The sequence below is a fragment of the Myotis yumanensis genome, unplaced genomic scaffold (assembly GCF_028538775.1).
Source record: "Myotis yumanensis isolate MYYU_CA2020_CCGP unplaced genomic scaffold, mMyoYum1.0.hap1 SCAF_5, whole genome shotgun sequence".
Lineage (NCBI taxonomy): Eukaryota > Metazoa > Chordata > Mammalia > Chiroptera > Vespertilionidae > Myotis > Myotis yumanensis.
The window spans coordinates 98,341,100-98,367,956 of NW_027223756.1; the positions used below are offsets into that span (position 1 = coordinate 98,341,100).

Genomic DNA, 26,857 nt, shown 5'->3' on the forward strand with positions numbered 1-26,857 from the left:
CCCCGCGGGGGGCGGGGGGGCGCCAGGCCCAGCGGCCCGAGCTCCCGGGTCCCTGGCGCGGGTCCAGCCGGCGGCCCAGGACGGGCGGCGGCGGCGGGCGGGTCCTGGCGGCGCGGTTTGGGGGTTTTTTATAACCCTGGCCGGCGGCTCAGGAAGTGCCGTCCCCGCGCCCCCTCCCCCGGCCACGCCGCCGCGCGCGCTCCCTCCCTCCCTCTTCCCTTCTCCCTCCTCCCGCCTCCCTCCTCCCTCCTCCCGCCTCCCTCCTCCCTCCTCCCTGCTCCCCGCTCCCTCCTCCCTGGCCCGGCCGGCGAGACGGCGGCGGAGACGCGACTGAGGCCCGGCGGGCGGGCGGCCGCGGGTAAAGCGCTGGGGCTCCCGGGCCGGGCGGGTGCGTAACTTGGGGACTTGGTGTGTCTGTGTCGGATGGGGCCGGCCATGGCCATCGTCCCGCTGCGGGGTAGTGTGGGTGCGCCCCGAGTTCAAGTGAGCGGCTGGGTGTGTGTGTGGACATCCACGTATGTGTAAATGGATGTGCTCTGCATGTGTGAGTCTGCGTGAAACATGTGCGTGATTATGTGGGGGTGTTGTTTGCCTGCCCAAGTGTGAGTGTAAGCCAGCATGTGTGCATAAATTGTGTGCTGTGTGTATCAGTGTCTAGTTGAGTGTGTGTCTCCAAACATCTGTCTCAGATGTGTCTGAGTGTAACTGTAAATGCCTGTATGTAAGTGGGTCTGGGTGTGTGTCAGGTTTGTGGGACTTGGTGACTTTGTCCCTGGTCTGGTTGTGTGGATGAGTGTACATGTCTGTGTGTGTAAGCCCGGTGTGTGTGTGTGTGTGTGTCTGTGTTTGTCTCTAGGTTGTCTGTGTATTTCTGTGTGTGCACATAGGGCTGGGGAGTGTGTAGTTGTGTCTCCCGGGTATGTGTACTGAGTGTGTGGGGGGGGGGGGTCCTTTGTGGGTCTCTGGTGTCCAATTGTTGGTCTGCAGCTGCGCAGGTGGGGCTGCCCCTGAGTGTGTGTCGCTGCCAGTATGCATTTGTGTGTCTGGGTGTGAGAGCGCACCGCCCACTTCCCCCGAGTTGGTCATCGAGGCCACTCTGTCTCAGAGTGTCTCCAGCCCATCCGGCTCCAGGCCTTTAATTAGCGGCTGGTTAGGGGGACCCACTGGGCTGTGGGTAGGGTGGGGTGGGCGGCCAGCCTTTGTCTGCTGGCCTCACGGGGTCTGCCTGGCCAAATGCGCAGCGCCCGGAGGCAGCTGGCAGCCTGGGCTGGCGAGGCCTCTGCCTGGGCAGCTGAGGTCTTGGCCTCCACAGGGAGGCCCGGCAGCCCTGTCCTGCTAGCTGGCCCAGGAGGTCTGGGTGTGGAGCCACGGGCCCCTCCAGGATCCCGGGGAGGGGATGGAGCCTCTGTTTCCGGGCCTTTTCCGCGGCATTTCCTCCTCCAGCTGCTGGCAGCCTCCCCCAGACTGCCTGCCTCCCTCCTGCCTTTGGGAGGAGGGGCTGGGGGTTTGGCCTGGCCTGGGTACACACACACACACATACAGCCACACACAGCCACCCAGGCACACACAGCCTTACACAGGGTCACATGGGCACACACCGCACACAGTCACAGAACAGTTCCACCCATACACAGTCACGCTCTTGCAGCCACACACACACCACAGAAATCCCCTGCTGACATCTGTTGTCCCAGCCAGGCCCCAGCCCTGGAATCCCCTGTCCCCCAGGCCCACTGACTCTCTAGTGGCCTCACCAACGCCCAGGGCAGGTCACACTTCCCAACCACCCCACAGACTGGGCCACTGTCCCTGGTGTTCTCCCCTGCCTTCCCCTACAGACACCTGTGTGCCCTCCCGCTCCAGGCCCCTATCTCCCATCCCCACTCCCACTTCCTCCACCCACTTATGCTGGACCCATCAGCACTGTCCCCCACATCCCACCTGAACTAGAAGCGCAAAGAGGGTGTGAAGTTGTTGGGAGGAGGGGTTCAGCCTCAGAACAGGGATGAGGATTTGAGGCTGGAGCAGGAAGAGAGGCAAAAAGACAGAGCGGCCAGGATCAGAGCCACAGAGCCACTTAGGGAAGAAGACTCCGCACCACGGGGAAAGGAGGAGGGACAGGAGTGGAGGAGGGTTCCAGCCTCACTTGCAATGAAAATGCTGCCACCTTAGCCTGGGGGAAGGGCCTACGCCAGCGAGGACCAGGGGAGTCCACCAGGAAGGGCTTTGATCCCAGAGCTGGTCCTCTCAGGATGGAATAGGGGAGAGGAGGCAATAGGAAGTGAGAGAGGGGCTGGCAAAAGAGGAGAGGAGGGAGATTAGAGGGGTGGTGTGCTTCGGAAAAAGGAAGGATGAAATCCAAGAGGAGGTTCTCCAGGGCCAGAAAAAAGGGCAGAGTTTTCTCAGTGACCCCTGAACTCCACACCCAGCCCAGCTCCTCTTCACTGCCCTCTCCTTGCCCAGACTCTGAAGAAGAAACAGGCCCAGAGAGGCTGGCGCACAGGGATCTGACACCGTGGCACTAACTGAAGCCCCCAGAGGTAAAAAACAACAACAGCAAACCAAGCAGTAAACCTCAGCCCAGCTGAAGGGAGCAGCTGGGTCAGAGTGCCAGAGAGTGAGCTCCCCATCACTGGAGGAGTCCAAGCAGAAGCGGGAAGCGTTGGCTTCTCAGTCGGTATCTTAGAGAAAACCTGGCTCTATCCCTCTGGAGCTGAACTGCCCTGTTTGGGGATCAGCTCCCAGACTTGGCCAGGCTGCAAAGAAAACTTGACAGTGTGTGATTAAGAGGGAGGAGGGTGGAGACAGAAGGGACAGGAGGGTTTGGCACAGAGTGGTGGCCCAAAGTGGTGTCTGTGTAGGCTGGCCTGGGGCAGAGAGCAGCAGAATCCTGGAGCTCCCAGGAAGAATCTGAAGGGAGAGGAAGCAGGACTGGGTCTAGCTGGAAATGCAAGGTTGAAGAGACATCACGGGGACCCAGACCATGCTGTAAGGGATTCTAGCTCTGCTGGCGCAGTAAATAGTGTTACCTATGGCAGAGCATCCAAAGGCATAGCCCGGGAAATGGGGTGGGGAGGGAGGAGCCAAGCCCTAGCCTCAGGTTTAATCTGGGCCGAAACTTTACATTGACCTGCCTTCAAGAGTATCTGTGCCAGTTTCCCCTCTGGCCTCCTCGTCCCCCGCCCCCCCCCCCCCCCACCCCCATTCAAGCCTTGTGGTCCAAGATCCACAAGCTCCTCCCTGCCTCCAGGCCTTTGATCCTGCTATTCTCTGCCTGGTGCACCATCTCCTGTCTCTTCACATGGTTGGTGTCTACTCATCCTTCGCACCTCTGCTTCTGAGCCTCCTCATTATTTCTTCCAGATAACGTGTCACATCTGAACTCTCTATTTACTTGTCTGTCATCTTTCACACCCAGGAGACTGAGCCCAAAAAGGGAGAGCAGGCATTGTGTCCCTATCATGCTCAGTCATTACCCAGTGAATGGATCCTCCCAGGGTTATTGCAGAAATGAAGTGAAATGGTATGAAATTGCTCAGGCCTGTAGCAGACACATGTAGGTGCTCATCGAGCCAAGAGTGCAGGGAGGATTCGGGGTGGGAACAGGGAGCTACTTGGTAAGGAAATGCATTTGGAATCTTCCAACCAGGGGAAATGCCTTGGGGACCCTCCAGGCTGGGAGTAAGGAGCTGCAGGTCCCCCGTCAGCCCTGTGAGGGGCCTTGACAGTGTCTGCTGAGCGGATCACGCCCCTCCTGACCCAGCTCCTCCCTCCCAGGAGCCCAGTGATGCTGCCCAGGCTGTGAACAGGGAAGGCGGCACTGTGGGGGCTGCCGGCAGCCAAGGCAGGGGAGAGACATGTGGACACGTGGTCTCTATGGCTCCCGCCTGCCAGATCCTCCGCTGGGCCCTCGCCCTGGGGCTGGGCCTCACATTCGAGGTCACACACGCCTTCCGGTCTCAAGGTAGGGGTGGTCCAGAGCCCTCGGTGGGGAGGGAGCAAGAAGCCATGGAGGGATCGGGTGAGACTGGGACTGTGGTTGTCGGGGGAGGAGAGTGGGGAGGCCCTGGGTCAGGAAGTCCCGAGTCTTGCAGCTGGTAACCCAGTAGGGCTAGTATCACCTGCCCTACAGACAAGCAGCCAGGACTCAGGGGTCCTTTCCAGGGCCCACCCCAGGCCTCTGATCCTCACCTACAGATGAGTTCCTGTCCAGCCTGGAGAACTATGAGATCGCCTTCCCCACCCGAGTGGATGACAACGGGGCACTGCTGGCCTTCTCGCCCCCTGCCTCCCGGAGGCAGCGTCGGGGCACAGGGCCTGCAGCAGAGTCCCGTCTCTTCTACAAGGTGGCTGCACCCAGCACCCACTTCCTGCTGAACCTGACCCACAGCTCGCGCCTTCTAGCAGGACATGTCTCTGTGGAGTACTGGACACGGGAGGGCCTGGCTTGGCAGAGGGCTGCCCGGCCCCACTGCCTCTATGCTGGCCACCTGCAGGGCCAGGCTGACAGCTCTCATGTGGCCATCAGCACCTGTGGGGGCCTGGTGAGCAGAGGATTCTGGGAAGCAGGGAGGAAATGCCCATGAGTTTGGGAGTTAAGAAAAACACTTCTAAATATAAGTCAGAGAGGAAATCACAGTGGAAATATTTAAAGCATTTTGAGCTAATCAAAAGAATTAGCTCATTTAAGGTGCAGCTAAAGCAGTGCTTAAAGGAAAATGAATAGCATTAGGTCAGGCTGAAATGTAATCAGCTAAATATCATTCTCAAGAGATTATAAAAGGAATAGCAACCTAAACCCAGGAAGATAAAAGGAACAAAATAAAAAGATATGACCCCAGGGGTCCTGGGGACCAGGAACTGATCCATGCCCTCTGTCCCACTTCCCCCACCCACAGCATGGCCTGATTGTGGCAGATGAGGAAGAATACTTGATTGAGCCTCTACAAAGTGGAACCAAAAGGGGCCAGGGCCCAGAGGAGAGTGGCCCCCATGTGGTGTACAAGCGTTCCTCCCTGCGTCACCCCCACCTGGACACAGCCTGTGGAGTGAGAGGTACATCTGTCTCTGGGGACGGGCAAAGGGGCTGCACAACATCTTTACCGTAAGACAGAGGTAGGCAGCAGTGTCTCTTATCCAGAAGGTCGGCAGGCAGCTACGTGAGGGGAGGATTGGCATCAGTCAGACAGTGGAACAGTGGGGAACAGCCCATCCATCACTGCCATAGTCCAGTGGTCCAGCAGAAGACAGGCAGCTGGATAGCCATACAGGTGCTTGGGTATAAAACCATCTCCAGGATTACTGTCTGGCTAGAAAACTGTGGCTCTCTGATGGCATTGCAGAGCTCTGGGACATTCAATAGTTGTATAACTGGAGAGGCTGGGATTAGGATACTATGGCAGACAGACAACCACAGTCAGTTGTACAAACAGAAAGCTGGATGGTGTCACAGGCTAAGGCACAGTCAGTTGGGCAGTTGGGCCATCAAAAGCAGCTGTTTTGTTCTGTAGCCAGACAGTTGTGCAGTGTGTTGATTAGAAAGCTCCATATTTGGAAGGCCAAGAAAACATACAGTCACACAGTTCCAGCAGTGAGTCCAGCCGCTACACACAGACATGCAGGTGGTGGATTGTCAGGAAGTTGTGTAGTCATAGTTGTCGTGCTGTGCCCGGCAGCTGTTCAGCCAGCCAGTTTTCAGTAGGGTAGCCACATCGTGTAGAACCAGATATCCAATTAATGGAGCATTTCTAGAACCAGACATTGGACAACTGAAATTCCCACTAGCAAAAGAACAAGATATTTGACGGCCCATTGGGCAGGTGGATCAGCATACAGGGAATTGGACCAAAAGAGCAAGCAGCGTAATGACCAGAAATTATCCATCCAGATGAGAAACCGTGGAAGGGGCGGCCATGGTGGCTGCGCACCCTGAAGCCGCCACCCGCCAGGCCCCTGGGCAATGAAACAGAGCGCAGCCAGCTGGGTCTGAAGCGCTCCGTCAGCCGAGAGCGCTACGTGGAGACCCTGGTCGTGGCTGACAAGATGATGGTGGCCTACCACGGGCGCCGAGATGTGGAACAGTACGTGCTAGCCATTATGAACATTGTAAGTGCCTCCCCCTCCCAGGGAATGAAGCCCCAAGAACCTGGAGCCAGCCTCCAGAAGTCAGGAAAAGGGTGTCACCGTCCCACCCCCAACTGCTACCTGAGGCTAGAGAAACAGAATGGAGGGGGGACAGGGTGAGAAAGGAAGACCGCAGAGCACAGCGCCTCGGAGCATGGACTCTGAAGCCAGCCAGCCTGGGCTGAAATCTCAGCTCTGCCACTTTTTAGTTGTATGTCCTTGGACAAATGACTTCACTCTGCCTTGGTTCACTCATATGTAAAATGAGGATCATAATAGTATTCACTTCATAAGACGAAGGTGGATGCAGTGACTAGATAAAGCACTTGGTACACAGTAAGAGTTGCATAGTTGTTTGCTGTATAAAAATCAGCATGCAGCTTGCAGGTACTTGTTGAGGTTACCAGTACACACACGGGCACACATCTGTATGCATGTAGAGTTCTCACTCATACACTTACCTATGAATTCATACAGCTGACCTCGCTGATCCGCATTCAGTAGCCATATTAGATCTCAAGACTCTGGGCCCCTCTAAATCTCAGTTTTCCCCTCTGTAAAATGGGATTGTAATAGTATCTACAACAGAGCATGAGAGTTGGTGGGAGGGAAACCAGATAGAGCAGTTGGCACATAATAGGGCTTGATGAGTGGTGCTCTTGTTTCACTGAAGCAAAAAGGGAAAGAAAAAGTTCAGCAGACAGATGGCTCAATGTTCACATGACAGCGTATCTGATTCCACTACTTCTTCCTCGGTCCTGCCTCTCTCCCTTATTTCCTAACACCTGCTAGAAACTGCTAGGGTTTCTGTGGGTTTCCACTTTGGGGCATTGATATCCTAGGGCTCCAGAATCACTGATGGTGTGACCTGCGTCTTTTGTGCCCTCTCACCCCTGGGCCACAACCTCCTTCCCTCTGACCACTATCTCTAGAGCTTTCTGTCCCCACACTTCCACCTTTTTGTAGTGATGCTCAAATTGGTGTCTTTAGATAGCCACGGAATGAGGCACATCCCTCAGGCCATCTCTGGGCAGAGACTCAAGGAAGCCAGGGGGTTGGCAGGGGATGGATGAAGGGCAAAAAAAAAACTGACTAGCTGAGCAAGGGTGAGTCAGAAAGAAATGTACTGGCAAGCAACCAGTACTTTGCAGGCAGACTTACCAGACTTGAATCCCACTTATGACACCTACCAGCTGTATTTTCTAATCTCTCTGTGCATCAGTTTGCTCATCAGCAAAATGGGAATAATGGTATCTACTCATGCAAAGATATATGGACAGACTTAGCCTGAGGCTGGGCATACAGTAAGAATTTGATAAGGCGAGCTATTGTCATTGTATTTTCATTGTTTGCTACTCTGGGCCCCTCTTAAGACTCCGTTTCTCTTGTTTCTTGGAGGTCAGGTTGCCAAACTTTTCCAAGACTCGAGTCTGGGAAACATCGTTAATATCCTGGTAACACGGCTCATCCTGCTCACAGAGGACCAGGTGCGGGGGGGGGGGGGCGGGGGGGGGGGGGCACACCCCTTTCCCTGCACACCAGTGCCGCCTGCCCTTTCTGGGATGGCTGGCGCCCATGCACCTCACTCTGTCCATCCTCAGCCCACTTTGGAGATCACCCACCATGCCGGGAAGTCACTGGACAGCTTCTGTAAGTGGCAGAAATCCATTGTGAACCATAGCGGCCATGGCAACGCCATTCCGGAGAACGGTGTGGCCAACCATGACACAGCGGTGCTCATCACGCGGTGAGGGTTGGGGAGGCCTCCAAGATGTGGGCCAGGGGAACGGGTAGTTTAGGGGATGGAGAGGCTGGGACTATTCAGCTGCCCCCTTGGGGAGCCAGACATGGGAGGGGCAGCTGGGAGCCTAAGAATCTGGGAAGGCAGGTATTGGGCCATTTGAGTGCTAATGCACTCCTTCACTCATTTCTCAGTCAGTCATGTACCCCATTATCCCCAAGGCAAGCTGCAGCCAGAGCGTGAGGCTTCGGGTGAGAGGCAGGTAGCACTCCCAAGCAGAACTTAACCCCCAGAAACAGGCATGGTGACATCATCGGGGCTTAGGGAGGCAGCCCAGCTTCCTCATCGCCCCCCTCTCCTTCCACAGCTATGACATCTGCATCTACAAGAACAAACCCTGCGGCACACTAGGTACCCATGCCCCTAGGTTCTGGCACCTATGAAGGCAGTGGGCTGGGTGGCCCTGGCCCTGGTGAGGGTGGGGACCTCGCAGGGTGATGGGGCCAACCAGCCCCACCCCACGTGCCCATTTCCCAGGTCTGGCCCCTGTGGGAGGGATGTGTGAGCGCGAGAGAAGTTGCAGCATCAATGAGGATATTGGCCTGGCCACGGCGTTCACCATTGCCCATGAGATCGGACACACGTGAGGCCCGGGGACACAGGAGGGAGGGACAGAAGGGTCCAGCAGGTTCATCGGCACCCAGCAGAGCCAATACTCCTCTCCCCAGGTTTGGCATGAACCACGACGGCGTAGGGAACAGCTGCGGGGCCCGCGGCCAGGACCCAGCGAAGCTCATGGCTGCCCACATTACCATGAAGACCAACCCATTTGTGTGGTCATCCTGCAGCCGCGACTACATCACCAGCTTCCTGGAGTGAGGATGGACCTGCCTTTCCTGCCTATAGTCTCACACTCGTGTTGCGGGGCGGGGGTCCCCTGGATATCAGGGCTGCCTCTGAGAAGGGTTGTGTCGCCTGCAGGGGCTGCTCCCCGGGACCCCACCCAGCCGGACCCCCTGAGCTCTTGGCCTGCAGCCCCCCAGCATGACAGCTGCTTTCCTCTTGCCACAGCTCAGGTCTGGGGCTCTGCCTGAACAACCGGCCCCCCAGACAGGACTTCGTGTACCCAACCGTGGCGCCCGGCCAGGCCTACGATGCCGATGAGCAGTGCCGCTTCCAGCATGGAGTCAAATCGCGTCAGTGTAAATACGGGGTAGAGAGAGCCTTCCTGCTTTCCTTCCTGGGAGGGGAGGGGGTTGCAGGGGTGGGTGACTCTACATGGGCACCCCCACCCCAGGCAGTGGGTCTGGGAGAGTCAGGAAGAGGAGTGAGCCCCATGGGGCCCAGGGGCACAGAGGGGCCTTGGGTTGTACAAATGTCACAATCAGACAAGATTGGGGACAAGAGTGGGATCTCCTGGCTCTCCAGACCCCTGATTGGGAACTGGGCTGGGGAGACTGGGAGGCCACCCTCTGTGCAGCATATCAGGCTGCGGCAGGACTAGAGTCCCAGGAGCACTAACTGGCCATTTTTACCCAAACATTCAGACATGGTGGAAATCGCTTCCCTGGGGAAGAACCATTTTCCCCACTTGGCAAAGAACTGAACAGAGCCTTCCAGAGACACCCTGTCTGCACTCCCCACATCCCCTACCAACCGGTACACCGATCTGCTGGCCCCAGTCCTTGGCTGGACGAGCTCTGAACCTCATTACTACTCCCCAACTCTTTCCTGAAATTTAGACTCAGCTCCCAAAGCCCCAGCTATACATAAAGAAGCCAGCTAGGGTCCTTCTCCCAGCTTCCCCTGGGGAGCTGGAGCCTGCTGGCCTCCTGCTTCAGCCACCAGGGCCACCAGCTCAGCTGGAGTCTGCCCCTCTACTGCCCACCTCCCCTAATTCCCAAAACACGCTCCCCACCTCCTCACAGCCTCGGCCCTAGTAGCCTGACCCAGTCCCAATACTTCACACCCTCCAAACTCAGAAGGTCAGAGTTTGCAAGGCCATGTCCAAGCTAAGGCCATGTTAACCCAAAACAGGGAGTAGGCAGCTGTTAAAATGCCCTCACTTCATTTCAGTGCTAGACAAGGAGGTAAACCCTGGATCAATTTATGTGTAATTGACATTCCTCTCTTGCCCCCACACCCTAACTTGTCTGGTGACTATAGCACCCTCTAATGAGTTCCAATAGAATTCTGAAGCTCCCTTGAGCATCTGCTGTGCCCCAGGTACACTAACAATGATCACGGTTGGCACTTAACTGAGTATTCACTATATGCTAAGTATGTGATATGCATCATCTCATTTAAGCTCCTCATGGTCCTATTGTCCCCACATTACAGAGGAAGACACTGAGGCATGGGGAGAGTGCCTTTCCCAGAGTTGGTATTTAAATCCAGATCTCTAGGACCAAATTTTATAGAGGTGGGGGAGGGGAGGAAGAGCCAGACAGCAAACATGGATCAGTGCGAGCTGTAGGTTAAATTGATTCTCCCTTTTATTTTTCCAAAGAATGTGTTCCTTGCCCTCCTGGCGGAGGGGAGTCGTTGACTACATGTAAATTGGTGACTATGTCTAAGGAGCTGGGCTTACCTAGTGTCTGGTCCAGAGTTAGCTGTGGTCATTGTTACTCGGCAGCAGGGCGTCTGTGCAAGCCCTTTCATATCTGCTCTGTCTCATGCCTCTCAACCTTTTCTGTAGGCAAGGCCCATCCTGTAGATGAGGAAACTGTAGCCCAGAGGGGGCAAATGGGTTGCAAGTGGCGGGGTGGAAGCATCCATATATTCCACAGTGTGTCCTTGTGAGGAGGAGGGAAAGCCGGGCTGGGATAGGCACTCTCTCCAGGAGGCGTCAGAGCACGTGATATTTTTACAAATGGCCAGGATGCGAGCCATGTGAAGCCAGAAGACCAGGCTGAGTTTTTAGCGGAGAAGTATCCTCTGAAGGGGCAAAAGGCAGGGACCCCGGAGGGTGTTTGAGGGAGGTCTCAGGACAACCCTCCAAATTTTTCATGTATGTACAGGTCTCTCACGGAAGCTGACCCAGAAAAGGTCCCTTCCTGTGGCCACTGAGTGGTCCAGTACCACACCTTTGAAGCTTGGAAGGATCCCGTTCTCAGGAGATTACATGTGATTACAGACAGGAGACTGGAGGGTCTCCACGTCACAGGGGCAAGATCCTGGGGCCTGGGGCAGGATGTGAGCGAGAGAGTCTACCTACGATTTGGCCACACCTGAACCCAATGGGGCTTGTCCAGTGATATTAACCTGGACCTGAAGGATTGGAGTGACTTCCTGGGACTGGTATAGGACTTGCTGCTCGGTCCTGGCCCAGCCCAAGCAGGATTCCGAGGAAAGTCCCACACAGATCCAGCCTGGCCTTGTCCTCTCCCAACCCTTCATAGATTAAAATCTTTGAGAACGTCCCCAGTTTAAGTGAAGGGAACAAGGAGAACCACCCACTGGAGAGAAGTGAGAGATGGGGCCCCTGACTTGAGCCACCTCCAGGCCTGATCTTTCTGAACTACTGCTCCTCCGTGGGCTGCTTTGCCCATCCCAGAAAGGAATCCAGAATCCTTCCTCTACATTCCTCAGCAACCCCATGTTTCCTTCTAGAAACTCTGGAGACGCCAGGGACTGAACTGATAAGGGGTTACATCATAGACCCTTCAGTCAAAGGTCTGGGTTGATAACCAGGCTGCCCTTTAGTAGCTGTGTAACCTTCAGCAAGTGACCTGACCTGGCCTTGATTTCCTCGCAGTGGAATTGGGAGAATGATGCCTACGGGAATGTATGCCACACATAGGTGTTCAATAAGTGCAGTGCGTATGTAGGCAGAGAGGAGGGCCCAGGCCATACCCTGCCACAGTATCCAAGAAGATGCCTTGAGACCCAGGGCCCCACTGCCCAGCCGGCAGCGAGCCTGGATCCTCCTGAGGGAGGAGGGCGAGCTTGAGCGGGCATCTCGGCCGCAGGAGGTCTGCAGCGAGCTGTGGTGTCTGAGCAAGAGCAACCGGTGCATCACCAACAGCATCCCGGCCGCAGAGGGCACGCTGTGCCAGACACACACCATCGACAAGGGGGTGAGCGCAGGCCGAGGCCCGCCCCCTGTCCGTGGGCCGCCCCATCCCAAGCCTTGCCTCCAGGGTCACGTGGTCTCTGGCCACGCCTGCTTCCTGCCGGTCCCGCCCCTAACCTGGGTCCACACCCCCACACCGTCTCCAGCCCCGCCCGCACCATTGTCCCAGTGCTAGCTTCACGCCCCTTGAACATTGCGTCGGGCTCCCTGGCCACGCCCTTATGCCATCTGTTTGCACCCTGGTCCTCGAGCCCCACCTCGGTCCCACTTCAGCCCCATTCCAGGGGAGCTGAGGCCTCTGGCTGGGTGGGAGGGGAGCACAAATCCCCTGAGGGTTTCTGAGCTGGACTCACCCCTCCCACAGTGGTGCTACAAGCGGGTGTGCGTCCCCTTCGGGTCACGACCTGAGGGCGTGGATGGGGCTTGGGGCCCGTGGACCCCGTGGGGAGACTGCAGCCGGACTTGCGGCGGTGGCGTGTCCTCCTCCAGCCGTCACTGCGACAGCCCCAGGTCAGTCCTCAGGACCCCCTACGAGGAAATGGGGGGCCGCCCCTGCTTCCCTGCCCCATCCTCTCCTGCTCTCCCACCCTTTGCAGGCCAACCATCGGGGGCAAGTACTGCCTGGGCGAGAGACGGCGGCATCGCTCTTGCAACACTGATGTGAGTTCCCCCAGTCCCGTTCCTCAGAGGAAAAAAGTCATAAATCAATTTCCAAGGAGCCGCTGCAGGCCTTCCGCCTTCCCTGCCCCTCGACACATGCCCCGTCCCACCCAGGCCCAGTTACCCCCTGGCGCCTCCCGGGGGATCTGGCTCCTTCCGATTCTTTTTTTTTTTTAATATATATTTTTATTGATTTCAGAGAGGAAGGGAGAGAGAAATAGAAACATCAATGGTGAGAGAGAATCATTGATTGGCTGCCTCCTGCCCTTGACCAGAATCAAGCCAGGGACCATTCAGTCCACAGGCTGAAGCGCTATCCACTGCGCCAAGCCAGCTAGGGCTCTTTTATATATAAAAGAGAGAGAGAGAGAAACATCAATGATGAGAGAGAATCGTTGATCGGCTGCCTCCTGCACACCCCTACTGGACATCCAGCTGGCAACCCCGGCATGTGCCCTGACCAGGAATCCAACCTCAACCTCCTGGTTATAGGTCAATGCTCAACCACTGAGCCACACCGGCCGGGCTCCTTCCAATTCTTGCAGAGATGAGCCTTCCACACCCACTCCCTGCATGGCCCAGTCTCCCCAGCGCCCTGCCCCAGAGCTGTCTCTGGATTCTCTGGCACCAGCCCAGTAGCCCTCTTCTGACCAGGGCAGTGCCTCCTGCCTAAAACTCCCGCCTCGCCTGCATCACCAAGCCCTGCACTCCCAGCCCCTCCTAGGCTGCACTCCTTTTCTCCGCTTCTCTGCTGCCCCTTTTTAATGCTGGGATCCCCCTGGCTCGTCCTGGAGTAAACACATCTCGTGTGCACACACCCAATAAACACAAGACAGCGTGGAGTGCTAGGAGGGTGGAGAGCTACTGATGAGGGGTAGGCTCCTGTCTCTGAGGGGTCCACATGCCCCTCACACTCACAAAGGTGGGCACCTTCCCCAATTTGCCTTGCTCCTTTATAGGTCTGCTCTCTCAAGAAAGGCCCCAGGTCTGAAACTAGAAACCTAGGCATCATCCCCAGCTTGCATCTGACATCTAATGAGTCACCTAGTCCCTTTCAAATGCACCTGTCCCTCCAGCCCCACTGCCTGGACCTAGCCCTAGCTACCATCCAACCCTTCACAGCCTCCTCGCTGGCCTCCTGACCTCCCTGCCTCCAGCCTCACTCCTCCAACTCATCTCTGCTCTGCGCATTAGTTCTTCGCCCTAGGCCTCTGCCCTAACTCCATCCCTGGACACCTGGCCTCCCTCCCTCTCCCATCTCGTGCCCCCAGGACTGTCCCCCTGGCTCCCAGGACTTTAGGGAAATGCAGTGCTCTGAATTTGACAGCGTCCCCTTCCGTGGAAAATTCTACACGTGGAAAACATACCGAGGAGGTGAGTCAGGGGCTGAGGAAACCGTGCGAGCATCCAACAGCAGGTGGATACAGCATCTTGGGGTCTGCCCTGAGCCCTCCCCTCACTCAAGGAGCCAGAATGCCAGACTGAATGCTGGGAACCCCCATTCCATCTACCTAGCCTGCCTAGTCTTCATGGATCTGGGGTCTGTCCCTCTTGGCCTCACCTCCCCCAGGGAGCAAGCAGGGAGCCCCAGGGCCTCCTGGTCCTTGGTCTGATGGGACCATGCCCCCCAGGGGGCGTGAAGGCCTGCTCGCTCACCTGCCTAGCAGAAGGTTTCAACTTCTACACGGAGAGGGCAGCAGCCGTGGTGGACGGGACACCTTGCCGCCCAGACACGGTGGACATTTGTGTCAGCGGCGAGTGCAAGGTGGAAGGGACTTCCAGAGAGGGAAGGGATGGGGACGGAGGAATGGGCACCTCGCTGACACCCCCACCACCACTGCCCTCCCCAGCATGTGGGCTGCGACCGAGTCCTGGGCTCCGACCTGCGGGAGGACAAGTGCCGAGTGTGTGGGGGTGATGGCAGTGCCTGCGAAACCATTGAGGGGGTCTTCAGCCCGGCCTTGCCTGGGGCTGGTAAGATACCACTACTTCCTTGACACACTCCCTCCTGGGCTGGGGGCGTGGCTGGCCCCACCACACTAGTCAAGATTAGCAAATTCTCAGACCCAGGGACCCAGTGGAGTGTTGAGACCCCAAGAAGTCTTGAGGACCCAGCAATGCCCCAGATCAGGGTCAGGGACTGGCTTGGGCTCTGGAGCCAAAATCTTGGCAATTAAAATATCCAAGGGGGTGGGGACCTAAATCTCTCCCCTGTTCCATCCAGGGGGCCTCCTGCCCAAGTGTGGTTCAGGAGCTAGTGCAGAGGTCGGGCAGTTAAACCAGGACTTGGGACACATGTGGGCAGAGACAGGGGTCCTTAGGGCCCATAAGCCTTGCAACCCCTACTCTGAGTGCTAAGACCACCATGTCACCTGTGTGGGTTGGGGCCTCCACAGTGGCCTCTTCTCTACCCAGGCTTATACCTGCTGTTTATTGGGGTAGGGGGTGGAGGGCGGGGCAGATCCGGCCTTGTTGGTGGTTAGAAAGGCAGGTTCAAATCCCAGCCCAGCTACCTCCTGTCAAACCTGGGCAAGTAGCTTTGCTTTTGGGGGGGTTTTTTTGTGGGTTTTTTTTTTTAGCTTTGCTTCTTTGAGCCTCAGTATTGTTACATGTAAAATGGACATGATGACACATCTACTGCTTAGGGCTGGAGCTGGGGGTGCAGTGTGATGTCCCTGGAAGCACTTAGCACAGTAATGGCTAGCTGCTGTCGTCCAGGGCTGAAGGCAGGCAGGTGTGGGGGGCGGACCGAGTAGGTGACACCTCGTTCCCTGTCCAGGGTACGAGGAAGTCGTCTGGATCCCCAAAGGCTCCATCCACATTTTCATCCAGGACCTGAACCTCTCCCTCAGCCACTTGGGTGAGATGGCGGTGAGGGGATGAGGACTGGGGGTAAACTTGGCTGGAATTCTGACTCCTACACTATCCCCCAGCCCTGAAGGGGGGCCAGGAGTCCCTGCTGCTGGAGGGGATGCCCACGACCCCTCAGCCCCACCGCCTGTCCCTGGCTGGGACCACCTTTCAGCTGCGACCTGGGCCAAATCAGACACAGAGTCTAGAAGCCCTGGGACCCATCAATGCTTCTCTCATCATCATGGTAATGGGGGGGGGGGGGGGGGCAAGGTGCATGAGGACATGGCACCCTTGTGGGGACTCCAAGCTTGACTTCTTTCTGATGCACCCTCCACCCCAGGTGCTGGCCAGGACAGAGCTGCCTGCCCTTCGCTACCGATTCAACGCCCCCATCATCCGTGATGCACTGCCCCCCTACTCCTGGCACTACTCACCTTGGACCAAGTGCTCTGCCCAATGTGCCGGTGGTGAGGGCAGGGGTGGGGCCCGGGGGGCACTAGTCACCTGACCCTCTGGATGGGGCAGGGCTGAGCGGGCCTCTCACCTGCCCCCAGGCAGCCAGGTGCAGGCCGTGGAATGCCGCAACAAGCTGGACAGCTCAGCCGTGGCCCCCCACCACTGCAGCGCCCAGAGCAAGCTTCCCAAGAGGCAGCGGGCCTGCAACACCGAGCCCTGCCCACCCGAGTGAGTACCTGCGGGTGACAGTGCTGCTGAGATCAGAGAAGCACGTGGTCCCGGGATTGAGGTGACCGCTCCCCAAGGTAGAGCCAGGGCTCTCCTTGGGTCGGAGTGGGTGCTCCCCAGCCAAGTGCTTTTCTCTCGGGTGCTGTGCCGCCCTGCCCCAGGTCGGGGCTTGGGCTGCTGTTTCCAGAAGGAGGCTGGTTGCTGGGGAGGAGGCTGAGCCGGTGCGGGGGCAGGTGCCCGGCCTGCACTGTCAGCCCCCTGTCCCCACAGCTGGGTTGTGGGGAACTGGTCGCGCTGCAGCCGCAGCTGTGATGCCGGCGTGCGCAGCCGCTCGGTGGTGTGTCTGCGCCGCGTGTCCGCCGCGGAGGAGAAGATACTGGACGACAACTCCTGCCCGCAGCCGCGCCCGCCCGTCCTGGAGGCCTGCCATGGCCCCACCTGTCCGCCGGAGTGGGCCGCCCTGGACTGGTCGGAGGTCAGCCGCCCCTTCCCACTTCGCCGACCCACTCGCTGTGCAGCATGGGGCAGGGCCTGGGTGCCGGGTGCCCCCTGAGGTACCTCTGTAGTCACAAGTCCCTCCCGCCAGCCCTAGCGGACCCCCCTCGACTGGTCCGAGATGAGCCGGCCTCCTCACCATCCAGGGACCGGCAGCACCTCTCGGCTCCCGGTGCGGCGGGGAAGGGCGGGGTGGCCGCCTACTAAGCATGAAACGCCCTCCAATGCAGTGCACCCCCAGCTGCGGGCCAGGCCTCCGCCACCGCGTAGTCCTTTGCAAGAGCGCAGACCACCGTGCCACGCTGCCCGCCGCGCACTGCCCGCCCGCAGCCAAGCCGCCAGCCACCATGCGCTGCAACTTGCGCCGCTGTCCCCCTGCCCGCTGGGTGGCAGGGGAGTGGGGCGAGGTAGGTGGCCACCCTGGGGGATGGAGGCCAGGACAGGGGCGGCTGGGTGGCGGCTCATCCGAGGTGCCCCACAGTGCTCCGTGCAGTGCGGCCTCGGACAGCAACAGCGCGCCGTGCGCTGCTCCAGCCACACAGGCCAGCCGTCGCGCGAGTGTGCGGAGGCCCTGCGCCCCCCAGCCACGCAGCAGTGCGAGGCCAAGTGCGACAGCGCGCCCCCCGGGGACAGCCCGGAAGGTATGTGGGCAGGAGGCCCAGGGGTGCCGGGAGGGCCCCGTCCAGAGGAAGCCACTGGAGAGTGTGGGGTTGACCATTGGCCAGAGACCTTCCCCGACCGCTGAACGCCTTTTCATCTCCCAGGCCAGCCGGCACCATCCCCTCGCCACAGACATGTATTCAGTGCCACTGTGTGCCCAGCGTTTTAGGCACCTGATCCTTTTGGAGCCCAAACTGGGGTTACTCCCCCAGCCACCTCCATAACCTGCGACTTATTCATCTCCACTGATAATGCATTATTTGCCTAATATTCTTTCTTTAAATCAGAGTTTCTTAACCTCAGGTACTATTGACGTGTTGGGCCACATGATTCTTTGTCATGGGTCTGACCTGTGCATTGTGGGATATTTAGCAGCATCCCTGATCTCTACCTGCCTGATGCCAATAGGACCCCTCCCCCCAGTGGTGATAACCAAAACTGTCTCCAGACATCGCCAGGAGGGTGAAGTCACATCCCCTTGAGAACCACTTCTTTCAATATTCCCTTTTTTTTCCTATCAAAGTAAAAATTTTTGTACTTATTCCTGGTACAGGAACCAAACTGCCTGAGTTCACCTTCCACCTCTTGCCTTCCTTTCTCATCTGTGAGGGAGTGAAAAATATATTCACTTGAGAGGATGCTGCATTAGAGGGGTGGCCTGGAATAATCCACGTAGAGCCCAGAGGCTCCGAGACCTGATTCCCAACCCCCTCCCGCCCTCTGCAGAGTGCAAGGATGTGAACAAGGTCGCCTACTGCCCCCTAGTGCTCAAATTTCAGTTCTGCAGCCGAGCCTACTTCCGCCAGATGTGCTGCAAAACCTGCCATGGCCGCTAGGGGACAAGCAGCCCCTGAGCCACAGCTGAGCGCCAGCTTGGGGGTGGAGGGGACCGGCTGCAGCTGGCCAGTCTGAAGGAGCCCGCCAGGGCAGGAGCTGGGAGTGAAGGGTGAGATGAAGCGGAAATTATTTATTGGAAACCCATGCAGGGCCCTGGCTGGGAGATGGAGAGGGGCTGGCCATCCCCAGGGCCCCTCCTCAGCTCCTTTCCCAGTTCACAGTGAGACCCCCTCCGGGTGGGTTGAGAAGGGAACGACTGTTTGACTTAGCGCTCTTTCCACCCACCCCTAGGGAGCCCCCTAAAATCCCCCACCTTTGGTTGGAATACATACTGTGAAGAGTGGGGGTGGGGGAGGGGGTCAGCCAGTGCCCTGATCCCCAACACTGCCCTTTCCCTCCACTCTGGGCTGGAGGGGGTCTCTGTCCACCATGGGGAAAGGGAATTAGCACGACTTCCTAGCACCCTCCCCTTGACAACACCAGCTACAGGGGTGGGTAAGAGGTGGGAAGATCCACCCAACCTCTGCCCGGTTGCTCACCCCCATCATGGTGCTACAGGCCCTGCCCTGGGGCCCGCACACCCCTTGCCAGGAAGTGCTACATCAATAAAGTTCTGTCTTGTGTAGATTTGTGCACCTGGTGTGTGTGTGTCCCTGACCCAGACTGCAAGCAGCCCGGCAGCCTGGAAGGGGGCTTTTGCCAACACAAACTAGAGCCCAGTGATCTTAGGGCAAATGTATGGCTTCTTGCAGAGTCTCTCACAGTCTCGGGGTCTGACACCTGCGAACCCAGCCACCAACACTCCTGGTCACTGTGAAAGCTCCAGCCACACCTGCCTTTGCTTGAGCTGTTTCCTCGGCCAGGTGTGCCTTCCCCTTCCCTCTCCATCTGGTTAGCTCCAACTTACCTGCCCTCAGCACAAGGTTGCCTTCCCTTATGGCCAACAGAGTGGAGGTCCTCCTGCCTAGTATTCACCCTTAATGCCTGGAGGCATCTGCTGAGGTTTGCAGGTGCCAAACCGATCCCGCGAGCAAAGGTGCACAAGCAACTCAGCGAGAAAAGGGTGCCTCCTCATATGTGGCCACAAGGGGAAGACACACCTTGGCAACCTCTAAGGATGCTGTGCAACCCTGGGCCACAGGCATTCACCCCCCCCCCCCCGCCCCGCCCCCCGCCGCTGGGCTTTCCCAGCAGTGAGGCTGCTGCCTCCACCGCCTCCTTGCTGTGTGGCATGGGGAGGTGATGACCTCTCAGAACTGCCATTTCCCCAGTTGTCTAGAGGAGACCAGTATGTGGCCTGCTGATTTCCCAAAGATCAGGACATGGGCACACATTTTATGCATCCAGTTTCTGCCAGATGCTGCTGGAGAGGCCTGCATCCCCGTTTTATGATGAGAAAATAGGGGGACCCCAGAAGTAGCAGAGCTAGGGTTTGTTAACTCCAGATCTGACCTCTAAAGTTGGACCTTCCAAGTGCACCTGGCTCCTGGTACCTGCCACTCCCGTTGCCCTTCCCCTGGCACATGGGCACGTGCAAAACTGTCATAAAGGACCATCTGAGGCCGCTCTGGAAGCAGGTGTTCATTCAGGATGTCCAGAGAAGACCGGTGTCGGAAGCAGTTTTGACTGACCTGTGTGCTCCTTCCTGCAACCCCTGTCCCCAAGGAGTTGGAGAAGGGGCTTTCTGGGGTCTGGCAGCTGCTTCCACCAACCCTTGACCTCTCCCTTCTGGCTCAGAGCCCCAAACAGCCAGCTCTCAGCCCTGCCAGCTGCTGGAGCTCTCTCCCCGCCCCCCGGGCCTAGCTTCCCTCCCCAGTAGCCACAGCCCCTCCCGCCAAAGGAAGTGAAAGGGGGGGGCTGTTGTAAGAGGAACTAGGGCTGGGAGCCTGGTGAAGGAGATGCAGGGCCATGCCTGAACCACCCCCCGGAACCCCCTGAGCCTGCACCCCTACCACAACCCACTCAAGCACCGCCTGGAACCCAGATACCACCCCCACCATGGTAAGTCCTTCAAGGAGGTGGGCCCTGAAGTGCAGGGGTTGGGGGTCCCAATCAGGTGGAGGTGCCCTGGAAGCCACCATCAGAAAGTACAGCCATGTGAATGGGACACAGCAGGCCCTTTAGGGGGTCCCTCCATGCAGCTCATGTGCTCCCAGCATCCCTTACCAGGACCAAACTCCCATCTAATGGTGGACAGGATGCCAGAATAATGATGGGGGGGGGGGCAAGAAATGGAGGATTGAAGGTGGCCCTGAGGGATCCAGTGTCTGCAAGGACAGGGACATACCCACTTCTTCGGGCTTAGGAAACCTGGTTTCCAACTCAGCTTGGTGCCTTATCTCCCCGTATGGTCCTGGGAAAGTCGATTCCCCTCTCTGGGCCTTAGTTCCCACATAGGCCATATTTGGAAGTCGATTGAGAACCTCTCAGTTGGAACTTCAGAGGGTCTGTGGGTTCAGCCGCTCTGAGTCCACACCAGGGGGAAGCTGTGTTAAATGGGTGGTGGGGTACAGTGTAGTGACAGCATGCCCGGTGGTGACGGGTGGGCTGGCTGTAGCAATCCCAGAAGCAGATGTGAGATACAGCGTATCTGCACCACCACTGGTACCCTTCCATGTGAGGATGGCAAGGAAGGCACTGCAGGCAAAGGCGTCCTGCCTGTGAGGGTGAGGTCTAATAGTGACTGTGGAGAGTCTGTCACAGTCATGGGTTTAAAGCCAACGGCATCAAGCATACACATTAAGAGAGAGCCTGAGCTGGTGGTAAAGTCACCCCCACAGCTCCATGCATATGCAACCACTTCAACTTTCATTTTTTGTCATCCTGTCAATGAGGGCGTGGGGTTGGAACAGTCACAGAGCCAGTGGTGACAACTGCAGGACTTCTGGCAGCTGCAGCAAGCAGCTGGACAAGGTGGAGGCAGGGAGGTAGACCAAGAGGCAGCATCTGTGTTAGTCTGAGAGGACATCTTACTTCAGAAAGCTGATGACAAGTTGGGCATCTTTGGCCAAAGATCCACCTGGGTAATTTACAACTAAGCCATCAGCTAGAGCTCTGGGCTTGGGACAGAAACTCTTCCTCGGGAGCTTAGATGGGCAGGCTTTGATCAAAAGAACACAGGAAATTATCTGCTACTTGAGAGAAAAGCAGCCCCTCCCAAGGAAGCTGTGTGGAAAATGCTTAGTCAATGTTTGCTTGGTAATGAGTCTGGGAAGGGAGAGACTCACCCCAGAGGACCACAGCAGGAAAAAAGAGTGGGACCCATCCATGAGGCCAATACCTCTGACATCTGCCCGGAGGTGCAGGGAGTGTTGAAAGGTTCAGTGAAACAATGTTCATAGCTTATTCATGGCTGGAGTTAGTGATCACAGTGTGTGGAGGTGACTCATTCTTAGTGGCTGAGGAGGAGTTTCTGTTGAAAGGTAACTGCTGAGCTGTTGGGTTGTTGGTGCCATTGGTTGTGATGATGTTGCTCTTGGTTGTTGCACGTTGGTGGTCACAATGGTTCTCGTGGGTGGGTTGGCAGTGGTGATGGTTGTTTTCGGTGCCAGCTGGTGATGTACATTGATGGATGGTGGTTGGTTGCTTTGATCCAGGGGGTAGATCCATGGAATAATGGCAGTTTGTGGTCACTGCTATTCAGAGTTGGGTGACTGAAGATGATGTTTGTTTGCTGTTGGTAGTTCATTTTTCATTTTGGTGACAACATCAGCAGTGGTGGTGATGTACTGCTGGTTTTTTGAAAGGGGTATTGTTGATTGCTGCTTCAGTGGTAGTTGGCTGTGTGGTTGCTGATGGCTCGTATTGTGATCTTGATGGTGGTAAGTTATTACGGGTTGCTGGTGCTAGTGAGGACAGGTGGGTGGTGGTAGGGACATTGGTAGCAGAACCCATCGTCATTTCATTTGATGTTGGTTGATGGTACTGCCGTTGGGGTTATCAGCAGTTTGTTTGACTTTGGTGGTGGTGGTGGGGTGGGGTAAAAGATGCAATTTGTTGTCTTGGGTGGTGATGGTGGAGACGTGAGGGTAATAGTGGTTGTTTTTAAAGTACAGACATGAAATAGAGAGACCAGTGAGGCTGCTTGATCCAGGGGCAGTAGCCATGTAAAGGCTGGGAGCCGAGAGAATTAGGAGGAAGTACTCTGGAAGGACAAGGGTTCCCACATGTTGGAGAATGGCCTCTGGCTAGGATAAAAGGAAACTGAAGTCTCTCCTCAAAAGGAGGGGGAGACCCTAGGAACCTTTGGAGGAGAGAGTGTTGTTTGCACAATATAAGAACACAGGGTGTGACCCCAGAACCCCACTGAGTTGGGGAGGGCAGGACACCAAGGCACCAGGGGGCACAGTAGGGGCCAAGGCAGGGCCAGGGCTGGGGCTGTCTCAGCAGCCACAAGCAGCTTCACACCTCCTCCTGGTTGGCAACCACAGCTTGCAGGACCCCAGCAAGGAAGGAAGTGGCTGTTTTGTTGCTCTCTCCAGTCTGGGGCTCTGCTCATCACCACCCAGGGAAGCCAGAGCAGTTGGGGCAATTGCAAAAGCTCTCTCATCCAGCCCTTCCTTCTGGCCCTGTGCCCTGTGCCTGTGGGACTGGCCAACTTAAGGAGCTGCTGCTGTTGTTGGCAATGGTGAGGAAAGCCATCAGCAACCACACATAGCCAGCTACCATTGAAGCAGCAGTCAACAATACCCCTTTCAAAAACCATTTCCTCTTCACATACTTTGCCTCATTGAATCTGCACAACTGCCCTGGAAGGTCTATGGCCCTCAAAGGTCCCATTTTCCAAGTGAGGAAACTGAGGCCGGGGGGTTAGGCAAGCTGTCGTATAACCCAAAGTGCAGTGGGTTTCAACTCAGTGACTCCCAAGGTCACATTTTTAACAACCACCTTGACCTACAACCTCCTCCTATAAACCAGGGGGGTGTGCAGACCCCACATGCCCCAGGCTGCCCATCTCTACCTCATTTGGACCTGGACTCTGTTCCAGTGAAACTAGGATCCTGGTGTCCCACACATACCCAAGGCCTTCCTGGCCCCTGGCTCCTGTGCCACCACCTATTCTGCCTGGGAAGTTGATGTTGCACGAACTGCCTTCTATAGGAAGCCCTTACTGATCGCCCCATCTCTCCTTATTACCAACTGATGTGCACCCACAGTCTCCCTTAGGCAACTCACTTCACCCACTCGGGATACACTGAGTTCCCCGAGGCTTGGTGCCACCCACCTATCGCACAGCAGGGGCTCAGGAAGTGTGTTTACTAAAGGACTCCTATGCCATCACCTTGGTCATAAACAGCTACCCTCCTCTGGTCATAAACAGCCCCACCCCGTGCCCTCTGCCTTCGGTTGGGGAGACCTCTCTGAAGAGCTGAAGTAAGAAGCCACCTTCCCCTTCCCACCCAGCCACCTCGAGCCCCTGACTGTCTTTCACAAGAACCCCAGCAGGTTGAGTCATATTTAGCTTGTGGTCAACTGTGACCACAATCTCTTCATTGCACCCCACATTCCAAGGAAGAAACTCAGGAACAAACAGTTCAACTTGAACCATGGAGACTTGAGGACCACAGAGAGAGGGATAGCCATGACACAGGGCCAGGGGCAGTCTCATTCTTATGGTACTTCATTCATTCAACAAGCATATTTTGACCAGCTCCTATATCTGTTGTCAAAGACTGATCATTTCCACTCAATGCTCTTGAAGCTGCCAGCTGCCCTTCCTGAGGCACCCCAACACATCTGTTCTCTGTGTTAGCTCATTTACTCCTCTCATAAACCCCATGCAGGAAGTGTATCATGGAATTCATTTTACCAATGAGGAAACTGAGGCTTAGAGAAGTAAAGTGGCTTCCTGGGGTCACATAGTCAGTCGACTGCCAGGCCAGGCCTCACACCCAACTGGCCCCATGCCAACAGTCCTGAGTGTCCTCCCACACACTGTACCCACTTGAGCAAAACCCTCTCTTCATCTACTGCTAACAACCCATAGATTTTGAGATTACATGGAGTGAGGAGTGGATCTGGGGGTCCAGGTTCCTGGGGTGGGACATAGGGAGAGATGGCAAGGGCTAAAAGAGGCAGGTGGGGAAGTGGGGAGGGACAGGAAGAGGAACCAAGTCGTCAGAGCCGGGAAAGCCAGCCAGACACAACCAGCCTTGTGGACTCTGACCTCAGAGAAAGGAAGTGGCTCTGAGTGTCATCTCTGCCTGAGGGGCCCAGGAGCACGGAGCCTGGGCTGACCCCAAAGGGGAAACCCTGGACAGGACCATTCTTGTCCCTGCCCCATCTTCATCTGACCCAAAGCGCCAACCCTAGCCACCTCTGACCCAGACTAGGCTAAGGGACGAACAGCCTTGAGCATCTCATCCAGATCCTCCCTTCCTGCTATATGACCTTGGGGAGGGCACCTAACCTCTCTCTGCTACAGTTTTCTCCTCTGCAAAGAGGACCTAATCATAGTACTGACCTCAGCATATGTTGAGAGAATTAAATGAGGTAATTCACGGGAAAAGCTTAGACCAGAGTCTAGCACAGAATAAGTGCTCCATAGGTTTTTAACTATTGTTGCTATTCTTTTTTTTAAATACATTTTTATTAATTTCAGAGAGGATGGGAGGGGGAGAGAGAGATAGAAACATCAATGATGTGAGAGAATCATTGATCAGCTGCCTCTTGCAGGCCCTACACTGGGAATTGGGCCCACAACCCGAGCATGTGCCCTGACTGAGATTCAAACAGTGACCTCCTGGTTCATAGGTCAATCTCAACCGCTGAGCCACGCCAGCCGGGCTATTGCTATTCTTGTAGTCAGTTACCACCCAAGATCCCTCTGAGAGAGAATCCACTTCCTGTTCCCCCCATAGTCCCCACCCATCCACACCCCTACCCGCTGCCACTCCTGCCCCACCAGGACCAACACACTCTGGTTTCCCCATCTTGCAAACAGGAAACATGTTCCCCTGACCCCATCTCTCCTCACAACCTCTCTTCCTCTTCCCCTTCTCAGCCAGGCTGTCCCAAAGCACCCTTGATCCCTTTCTACAGCTCCTGACCTCCCATCTGAATTCTGACCCTGAGGTCACCATCGCTCTCCATGGGGTCCCTCTGTCTCTAGTGAGCAAGAATGCTTTAGTAGCCGAAACCGGTTTGGCTCAGTGGATAGAGCGTCGGCCTGCGGACTGAAAGGTCCCAGGTTCGATTCCGGTCAAGGGCATGTACCTGGGTTGCGGGCACATCCCCAGTAGGAGATGTGCAGGAGGCAGCTGATCGATGTTTCTCTCTCATCGATGTTTCTGACTCTCTATCTCTCTCCCTTCCTCTCTGTAAAAAATCAATAAAATATATTTAAAAAAAAAAAAAAAAAAAAAAAAAAAAAAAAAAAAGAATGCTTTAGTAGCTTGGGGTGCAATCAATGGCTCCCGGCTTCTCCCAGCCAGCCCTTGTCACCCGAGTCCTGACAGGCTCCTTGAAGCCCTGAAATAAAATTCACAGTGAAACATACCAAGTACCATTGTTTCAAAAATAATTAACCAGTTAACTGCCATGATATTTTGAATTTAATTAAAAAGGTCCACCACTTGCGTCTATAGACGCTTATGGCGTACAAATGGAGGAGAACGTCATTTATAATGAAACGTGTGCATAAATATGAAAGTGCTCACGCCAGGGGACAACAAAGCTCACTGGGGCCACCAGGTGCTCCACCTGGACACGGGCGTGTCTCAATGTGCTGACAGCCCCACCACGAGCAGCATGAGCTTCCAAATGCTGAACAATTCTCAGTAAAGTCCGAACAAATTCTGAAAAAATTCACCTGAACAAAATAAAATCTGGGGGGAGGGGGATCCTGAAAAATGCAATAGGTATCAAACCATGTAAAAATATAGAGATTTTCTGTTTATAGATAAAATCAAATTTGGTCCTAGGTTTCAATAATTGATTATAAACAGGTTTGTCAGTTATATGAGCACCTGCTGGGTGGGGCGGGGGTTGGGGGGACTACAGGCAGGATGATTATTTGAATGTAAATCTGGCACCTGTGGCCCCTTAAAATGCCAGACACGTCTCCATCCCTGTGACAACTAAAAATGCTCCCATGGTTCATAAAATGTCTCCAGAGGCAATATGGCCCTGCTGAGAACTCTCCCAGCCACAGACATTCAAGTCCAAATTCCTTTGCTTGGCATTAAAGGCTCTTCAGGGCCTTGCTCCCCTCCATTCATTCATGCACGCCCTCATTTCTTCACAAATTCATTCAAATAAGCCCTGATGCCTTGTTGAGCCAGGCATGGCATGAGCCCCTCAGCTCAGGAGCTCACACACCAGAAGATCAGGTTCGTGTGTGGGATGTCCAAACGTGTATGAGGCTACGGTGAGGGAAGCCCAGTGGGCTGTGGGCTCCAGAGGGAGCACCTGTCCTGAGCTGGGTTCAGAGAGGTCTTCTTGGAGCAGGCATCCCCTGAGCCAAATCTTAAAGGATGATTGGCATTCACCCGACAGGAAGAGTGTCTGAGCAGAGGGCTCAGCATCTGCAAAGGCTTAGAGGCAACTCAGTAAAGAACTGAAAGAGTTCCTCCTGAAGGCCTGAATTACTAGCACATAGTAGGTGCTCAAGAATGCTTTGTAGAATGGATGAACGGGGTGGTGATGGGAAGCCACAGACAGGAGAAAAACCAGAGAGAAGAGATCAGATTTGCCATATGAGAAACCCACTCTGGCTACTCAGACTGGAA

The 26,857-nt window shown here is 56.0% G+C and overlaps 2 protein-coding genes across 4 annotated transcripts in view; both read left to right on the forward strand.

Annotated features, from left to right (window-relative positions):
- Positions 1–276: 276 nt before the first annotated feature.
- Positions 277–18,753, forward strand: ADAMTS10 (ADAM metallopeptidase with thrombospondin type 1 motif 10). 3 transcript variants are annotated; one of them, XM_070416639.1, is made up of 26 exons: positions 277–358; positions 2,464–2,540; positions 3,778–3,964; positions 4,198–4,544; positions 4,899–5,055; positions 5,888–6,105; positions 7,527–7,610; positions 7,725–7,870; positions 8,232–8,275; positions 8,402–8,507; positions 8,593–8,739; positions 8,936–9,077; positions 11,836–11,943; positions 12,304–12,449; positions 12,536–12,599; positions 13,871–13,973; positions 14,231–14,364; positions 14,450–14,573; positions 15,379–15,459; positions 15,533–15,696; positions 15,793–15,919; positions 16,007–16,136; positions 16,407–16,611; positions 16,862–17,038; positions 17,113–17,272; positions 18,018–18,753. In XM_070416639.1, exons 3-26 carry the CDS (start codon positions 3,877–3,879, stop codon positions 18,125–18,127), a joined length of 3,312 nt encoding a protein of 1,103 aa, XP_070272740.1. In that variant the 5' UTR covers positions 277–358; positions 2,464–2,540; positions 3,778–3,876; the 3' UTR covers positions 18,128–18,753. The 3 variants fall into 3 exon arrangements, with proteins under 3 accessions (XP_070272740.1, XP_070272741.1, XP_070272739.1); XM_070416638.1 differs by lacking the exon at positions 2,464–2,540 and having other exon boundaries at positions 293–358; positions 17,595–18,108; XM_070416640.1 differs by lacking the exons at positions 17,113–17,272; positions 18,018–18,753 and having other exon boundaries at positions 16,011–16,136; positions 16,862–16,981.
- A 1,257-nt stretch (positions 18,754–20,010) lies between these two features.
- MYO1F (myosin IF) overlaps positions 20,011–26,857 on the forward strand; it is a 35,526-nt gene continuing 28,679 nt past the window's right edge. Inside the window, exon 1 of the mRNA XM_070416641.1 lies at positions 20,011–20,129. Within this exon, the coding sequence (XP_070272742.1) occupies positions 20,127–20,129 (3 nt within the window). The 5' untranslated portion in view covers positions 20,011–20,126. The remainder of the gene's footprint in view (positions 20,130–26,857) is intronic.

Excerpts from the sequence above, each read along its gene's own strand:
- ADAMTS10 (XM_070416638.1), top strand. The coding sequence starts at position 3,877 with ATGGCTCCCGCCTGCCAGATCCTCCGCTGGGCCCTCGCCCTGGGGCTG. Across the intron at positions 11,944-12,303 it reads CACACACCATCGACAAGGGG|TGGTGCTACAAGCGGGTGTG; the intron begins GTGAGCGCAGGC and ends CCCCTCCCACAG. Across the intron at positions 12,450-12,535 it reads CGTCACTGCGACAGCCCCAG|GCCAACCATCGGGGGCAAGT; the intron begins GTCAGTCCTCAG and ends CACCCTTTGCAG.